The 7,697-nt window shown below is 39.2% G+C and overlaps 1 protein-coding gene across 3 annotated transcripts in view; it reads left to right on the top strand.

The window, feature by feature from the left end:
- The window catches only part of LOC101519324 (cytochrome P450 20A1), a 72,693-nt gene extending 65,318 nt beyond the window's left edge, over positions 1-7,375 (top strand). For all 3 annotated transcript variants that reach the window (XM_004576926.3, XM_058664875.1, XM_058664874.1), the window contains 4 exons: positions 365-476; positions 2,077-2,141; positions 5,229-5,318; positions 5,462-7,375. In XM_004576926.3, coding sequence (XP_004576983.2) covers positions 365-476; positions 2,077-2,141; positions 5,229-5,318; positions 5,462-5,612 — 418 coding nt within the window. In that variant the 3' untranslated portion in view covers positions 5,613-7,375. The remainder of the gene's footprint in view (positions 1-364; positions 477-2,076; positions 2,142-5,228; positions 5,319-5,461) is intronic.
- The last annotated feature ends 322 nt before the right edge of the window (positions 7,376-7,697 follow it).

Consider the following 7,697-nt stretch of genomic DNA (forward strand, 5'->3'; position numbering starts at 1 on the left):
CCACAGTGGACTCAACAATCAGGGCTTGACCAGGCCCAGACAGGTTCCAGGAAGCTGAGCTCCATCCAGGTCTCCCACCTGGATGTCAGGGGCCCAGGCAGTTGGGACATTTCCCACTGCTTTTCCCAGGCCATCTGCAGACAGGTGGGTCAGAAGCAGAGCGACTGGGACTTGAACTGGTTCTCATATCTGATCCCAAAGCTGCAGAAATGTGTATACCTGTTCTCTGTATAAGCTAATAATAAAATATGATGAATTATTTTAAATTGGCAAGATTTGAGAAGTTTTTCAATGGCATTTTAAAAATGTACTTATATATCAAATTGCCTCTCCCAAATTGTTAAAATAGATTTTTTTCTAACAGATATTGTCGGCAAATACTTTGTGAAACTGTTCGGACTGCCAAACTGACACCGGTTTCTGCCCGGCTTCAGGATATTGAAGGAAAAGTGAATCAGTTTGTAATTCCTAGAGAGGTGAGAAACATGTGTCATGTTTAACTCATTCAGTTATTTTTCTTGACTCTTTTGGTGTCTATTTAAAAATGTTTTTCTTTGAAATGCCCAATAATTTCTTCTCATTATTAAATCAAGCACAAGTTAATTACTAAATTTAATTCATTTTAATTACCAAATAGCAGATGCTCACTCTCCTTCCCCACAGGTACTGTTTTTAACAGGTTAATTTGTATGTGTGTATGTATGTGTTGAATTATAAATTACAGATTTGTTCAGGTACAGAATAGAATCTTTCGGGCCTGGCGGCGTGGCCTAGTGGCTAAAGTCCTCACCTTGAACGCCCCGGGATCCCATATGGGCACCGGTTCTAATCCCGGCAGCTCCACTTCCCATCCAGCTCCCTGCTTGTGGCCTGGGAAAGCAGTTGAGGACGGCTCAAAGCTTTGGGACATTGCACCCGCGTGGGAGACCTGGAAGAGGTTCCAGGTTCCCGGCTTCGGATCGGCGCGCACCGGCCCGTTGCGGCTCACTTGGGGAGTGAATCATCGGACGGAAGATCTTCCTCTCTGTCTCTCCTCCTCTCTCTGTATATCTGACTTTGTAATAAAAATAAATCTTTAAAAAAAAATAGAATCTTACAAATGGAATTTAGAGTTCAAAGACTTTGTGTATTGAGATTTTAAGTTGTCCTCCAAAGGCAGTTTATTATTTTAAAAACCATGAGTGCAGGGCCCGGTGTGGTAGCCTAGTGGCTGAAGTCCTTGCTTTGCACGTGCCAGGATCCCATATATGTGCCAGTTTTAATCCAGGCGATCCCACTTCCCATCCAGCTCCCTGCCTGTGGCCTGGGAAAGCAGTCGAGGATGGCCCAAAGCCTTGGGACCTTGCACCCATGTGGGAGACCACGAAGAAGTTCCTGGCTCCTGGCTTTGGATTGGTTCAGCTCTGGCTGTTGCTGACACTTGGGGAGTGAACCAGGGGAGCGGAGGTCTTTCTACCTCTCTTTCTCTATGTAATTCTGCTCTTTCAATAAAAATAAGTAAATAAACTTAAAAAAATGAGTGCAAATTATTTCTCTATCTAAATCTTTGCCAGCTCTGTATTTATGAATCTTCTACATATTTTGTGAATCTTGCATAAAAATTATCTAATTTTTATCTGTTCTTCTCTGACCATTGGACAGATTTAATAATTTTTTGTACATAATTAAGTTTGTATTTATTTGTGAACTATCTCTTTATAACTTTCGGTCTTTTTTCTTGTGAATTTATGTCTTTATATACTATAAAAACCTGTTTTATCTGTTGTGTGGCACTTATGTCTTTCCTGCCTGTATTTGCTTGTACTGTTGCTTATGGCTTTTTTTTTTTATTTGGATGCAGGCTTCAAATTTTGATATAGTTGAGTCTGATTTCTTTATGGCTTCCAGCTTTTACTACTTGCTTTCCCGCTTGTAATTAGCATACCAAATTAGTGATGGGTGTGTTTTTCTGTTATTTTATGTTTTTATTTAATTTTCATTATCTGATTAAAAAAGCGTTAGGGTGAATTGATTTTCTGGGAGAAATTTTTTTTTCTGTGGTAAGCCTTGATTAACTGGACGTATTATATTTTGCAGACTCTTATTCTGTATGCCCTTGGAGTGGTTCTCCAGGATCCTGATGCTTGGCCATCACCCTACAAGTATGAAGCAGCTGTCATTGTTCATTTTGACGTCATTACGTGCTGTGCATTGTTTCTTGCTCTTTGGGGGGGAAAATTTCACATGTAACAATGACCGAGCAGAAGGAAAGCCTCTGCCTTCTCTTTTTTTGTTCCATTCACTAATTTTTTTCTTCCGTACATTTGCTTTTGACTACTCTCAATCTCTCTTAGTATCACTTACGTAGTTAGATTTGCTTAATTACTTGATTGCTGCAACTCTCCTAGTTTTAGTAGAATTTGGGATTTTTTGGTTAAATGTGTATTTTTTCATGCAGATTTTTTTTCCTTTTGTTAGTCTTAGCTATTCAGCTCTTTAGTGAAATTCCACAAGCATGTGTAGTGTGTGTGTGTGTTAGGTGTGCAGAAGACAAGGAAGGTAAAGGTGAAAGCAAAGCTATTGTTTGCTTCTACATGGGCATCTAATAAACTTTGCTGTAAGATGATTGGTTAGGATTTTTACCCCTGCAATAAGATTATATATATTGAGTATAAAACGCAGGAATGCAGGATTGGTGGCATGGATCAAGTACTAGGTAATTGACTTCTGGAGTATAAGAAGGGCATATTAAGTGTTTCTCTTTTTTTAAAACATCTTGCTCACCTTAAGTTTTTACATTTTATTATATTTGTAATTTGAGAGGCAGAGAGAAAGAGCTCCCATTTGATGGTGTGCTCCCCGCATACCTGTCATCAGAATCCAGAACTCAGGAATTCCTTCCATAGTTACTGCAGGGGTGGCATGAATCCAGTTACGTGAGCCTGTACCACTGTCTTCCAGGGTCTGCATTCACAGGAAGCTGGAGTCAGCTGCTAAAGACTTGCATCAAACCAGTTACTCCCCTGTGGACACAGGTGGCAGCCACTAGGACAGATGCCCAGTCCTTTCATAACAGTGTACGAAAGGAAATCACTTTGTGATGACTGCATCCCATATCAAAGTCCCAATTTGAGTCCAGGATAGTCTGCTTACAATCCAGCTTCCTGTTACTGCAACGGGAAGGCAGTGAATTGAGTGCTTGTACCCCTGCCATCCATGTGGGGGACCTGGGTAGAGTTGTAGCCTGTAGCAGGCGTTTGGGAAGATCAACTGATGGCAGATTCTCTCTCTCTCTCTCTCTCTCTCTCTCTCTCTCTGTCTCTCTCTCACTGTTTATTTACTTCATCATTCTGCTTTTTACATAAGCATCATTTAAAAAATCTAACTAAAAAATGTCATCTTTAAGTGGAATGAACATAAAGATTAAAAAGCGCAAATACCACTTTATTTTCTTTCTTTTTTTAAAAATTATTTGTTTGAAAGAGTACAGGGGTGGGGGGATGGTGGTGGAGTAGAGAAAACCATGTGTCCACTGGCCCCAAATGTCAGTAACAGCCAGGTCTGGGTCAGGACAAAACCATGAGGCAGGCACTCTATCCTGGTCTCCCCTGTGGATGATAGGGTCCAAGTACTTGAGCCATCTTCCATTATCTTCCCTGGCTCATGAACCAAAGCTGGATGGGAAGTAGAATGGCTCGGCCTCAGACCAGCACTCCCATTTGGAATGCTATGTCACAAGTGGCAGCTTAATTCTCTGCTTAACACTGGAACCTTATTTTGTTTCTTAAAAAATTGTAAACTGTTTTAGAAAGGAATACAGAGAGAGAGAGAGAGCGAGAAAACACAAGTGCCCCCATGTGCTACTTCATTTCTTAAATGTTCATGATGGTCTGTGCTGGGCTTGAGACCAAACCAGGAGCTCCAGTCCAGGCCTTCTCTCATGGCTGGTAAGAACCCAGTCACTTCATCCATCACCTCTGCTTCTCAGGGTCCACATCATGGGGAGCTGAGTCAGGAGCCAGAGGCTGGCATTGAACTCAGGCTTTCTTACATGGGACAGTGGTATTTGTAGTGTCAGTCCTTAAGCCTGCTGCCCCTGTTTTTGGTTTAATGCATGAAGATGTGAGGCTCTTTATTAAAACATCTGAAAAGATCAAGTTTGATTTACTTTTAATCTGAAAATAAGTGAATATCATCAGATAGATGTGTAGGGCCCTAAGTTCAGGGTAGTTTAAAAGGGAAAAGCTGATTATATTTGATATTTTTTAGTTGAAGTATATTCTGAAAGTAAAAATTCACATTTGCTAATAAGATAAAATCAGAATTCTTTTTTGTGTTGTTTTTATCTCATAGTTTAGATCTTTCAGAAACATTTTTTTTTTGAGGGGATGGGCATGTGGCCTGGTGGTTAATCCAGCTGGGATGCCTGTGTCCCACTTCAGAGTCCCTGGCTTTGAGTCCCAGCTCCATGCTTGTTGCTAGCTTCCTGCTGGTATACATGCCAGAGGACAGCAAGGAACGACTCCATGAATTAGGTCTCTGCCAGGCACGTGCAAGGTCTGGATTGAGTGCCCTGCTCTCTGCTTAAGTCCAGTCCAGGCCTAGCCATTGCAGAGCATTTGGGGAATGCTCCAGCAGATGGAAGATCTTGCTGTATATATTTTTTTCTCATTTTTCATGCTTCAAAGTTGGTGGGTTATTTCTTTGTCTTTAAAATATCTATTCCCTCAGACACTTTATGCAGTGAGTTATGAAAATGAGAGCCTGTTCTTGACCCTTTCATTCCTCTTATTTGTCAATAAATCTAAATCTCAATGTAATTGATAATTGTAAGGCCAGAGCTTCAAATTTTAATAAATAAATATTAGTTCAAAAGGCAATTAAAGTGCTTCACATATTGATAAGCTGGTTTCATGTAACAGGTCATACATTTATTTAATATTTTCTGGCTTTGTATTGAGTATCTCATAAAATGAAAGAAGCCTTTGTTAAATCTCCTTCCCTTCCAGTTTTGAGAAGTGCATTTCGCATTTATTATGTAGAAATCATTAATAGCAAGAGACTTATATTCTATATACATGTTCAACAATTTGGGAACAAAAAGGTGATATGTAGATATATGTATCAGCATTTTCTGTGTCAGTAGATTTTAGATTTTAAGCTTGAGTTTTATATCTATATCCTTTTAGTGTCAATATATATAATACCATGGAGCTATACTGTGATTAACCCCCAATTTTATTTTGTAGGTTTGATCCAGACCGGTTTGCAGATGAGTCAGTAATGAAAACTTTCTCCTCACTTGGATTTTCGGGCACGCAGGAATGTCCAGAATTGAGGTGAATGATAGAGAAAGTAATGGGAAAGGAAGAGATGCCAGGTCTACAGCTGTTGATGATCGCTGTGGACAAGAATGAGCAGCATATACAACTGAACTGTCATTTTTTCTGTTCAGTAACTAGTTAACTTTCTTCTTAATTAGGTTTGCATATACGGTGTGCACAGTACTTCTGAGTGTATTGGTAAGGAGACTTCGCCTACTTTCCGTGGAGGGACAAGTTGTTGAAATGAAGTATGAGTTGGTAACATCATCAAGGGAAGAAGCTTGGATCACTGTCTCAAAGAGATATTGAACTTGTATGCATTTAAGGTTTTTGTTAAATTGAACAAGGAAAATGTCCATTTAGAAAATTTGTGTTGTATACTTTTCATAAACCGAATGTCATTTTGTAATATAAAACCTACTAGCACTTTATTATGTAAATTTGATTTTACATACAAATTTTTAATTGCATGATAAACATTTATACTTTTCATAACAATATGTTGATAATTTTATTGGAAATATTTACTTGTATTTTTCATTGCTTTCTATGCCATTATTTTCATCTTCTCTTTCTTTGTTTCATTTCTAAAACGTATTTTTTATTGGAATGAGGCTTTGCTATGGCAGTTAAGGTGCCATGGAAAGTGCCCACATCCCATATCTGAGTTCCTGGGTTCAGAGTATGGCTTTACCTCTGATCCCCGCTTCCTGCCAGTATTCAATCTTAGAGGCTAGTTAATCAGGTAGTTAATTAGATCCCTGCTAGTCATGTCCAAAACCTGGGTTGAGCTCTGGACTCCAGTTTCAGCCTGGTTCCACTTTGGCCATGGCAGATAGTTGGGGACTGAACTACTTGATGGAAGATCTCTGGTTTTTGCTGTATATTTCGTAACTTTCAAATGAAATGGAAAAGAAAAATTCTTGAAGAGCAAAGCTACTTTGTACAAATTAGGGAATCATGTTTTCTGAGTATTTTATAAAAACACATAGTCTTAATTCTTTAAAAAAAAGATTTATTTTTATTGGAAAGTCAGACTTACATAGACAAAGAGAGAGAGAGAATGATCTTCTGTTTGATGGTTCACTCCCCAAGTGGCTACAATAACTGGAGCCAATCTGAAGTTCTGGAGCTTCTTCCAGATCCCCCACGTGAATGCAGGGTCTCAAGGCTTTATAATCCTCAATTTTTTTCCCAGGCCACAAGCGGGGAGCTGGATGGGAAGTTGGGCTGCCGGGATTAGAACTGGTACTCATATGGGATCCCAGTGGATGCATGGTGAGGATTTAGCCACTAGGCTATCTTGCCAGGCAACCGTAATTCCTTTATGTACATCAATAAATCGCCTTCAAGTGAAATAAAAAGGACTTTCCATGATTTAGTTTTGTGGAGTAGTAATCTTTATTTTCTGGCCCTATATCAATTAGTTTGCTTTAATCATGTTTATTAGGTCTGAATGATTCATTGGGAAATATTCACCTTGCAGTTGTTATATATTTCTTCTTACTTCACCACACAGTGCTCATTTCATGGCTTCCTCAAGGCTTCCCAGTTTGAACCATTTTGGGTAGTTTGGAAATTATATGGCTGATTGTGAATGTGCTTTGAAGCATCTTTCCTGTGGCACAAACTGTGAATTTAGCTTATTTTTCCATCTTGCTGGAAGTCTCAGTATCACTGAATCTCTTCATTAATTCTCATTTGTGGAAAAACCAGAATTCCTAAATTTGATATTCTTGTATTGTATAAATCCAAGATCAAGGACTAATTTTGTGGTACCACACGCTAAGCCACTGTCTGCCATGCCTGCATCGCATATCAGAACTTCCAACTTGTGTTCCCCAATTCTGATCCAATGCACTTGGGAAGACGGCAGGTGATGGCCTAAGTGTTTCAGTGCCTGCCACCCTTGTGGGAGACCTGGCTGCAGTTCTGGGATCCTGGCTTAGGCCTGGCCTGGCTGTGGCTGTTGTTGCCATCTGGGGAGTGAACTAGGAAAAAGAAGATCTCTCTCTGTATTTATTAGTCTCTCTCCCTCTCTCTGTCACTCTACCTTTCAAATCAATAAATCTTCTAAAAAATAAACAGAACTCTCATCCAAGACCAAAATCATAACCAAAAAGGGAGAAAGAAAATAGATGGCTGAAAATGTTTGTAAAACTTGTGCCTGAGATATGTAACAGGTGTATTACATACGGAGTTCATACAAATTGGTTAGAAAATTAGACAGATACAAACAGCTTTTGTAGGATCAGATGATCAGAAGGCTTTTAGAAAACTGTTCGAGCTAACTACTAAGCAAAGAATTATTAGGACTGTTTCAAGAATATTTTAGGTGTGTTCTAAAGTTAAATTTTAAGCACTGATTTATTCATATTATATATATAATTAATG

Source organism: Ochotona princeps, chromosome 5 (assembly GCF_030435755.1).
Source record: "Ochotona princeps isolate mOchPri1 chromosome 5, mOchPri1.hap1, whole genome shotgun sequence".
NCBI lineage: Eukaryota > Metazoa > Chordata > Mammalia > Lagomorpha > Ochotonidae > Ochotona > Ochotona princeps.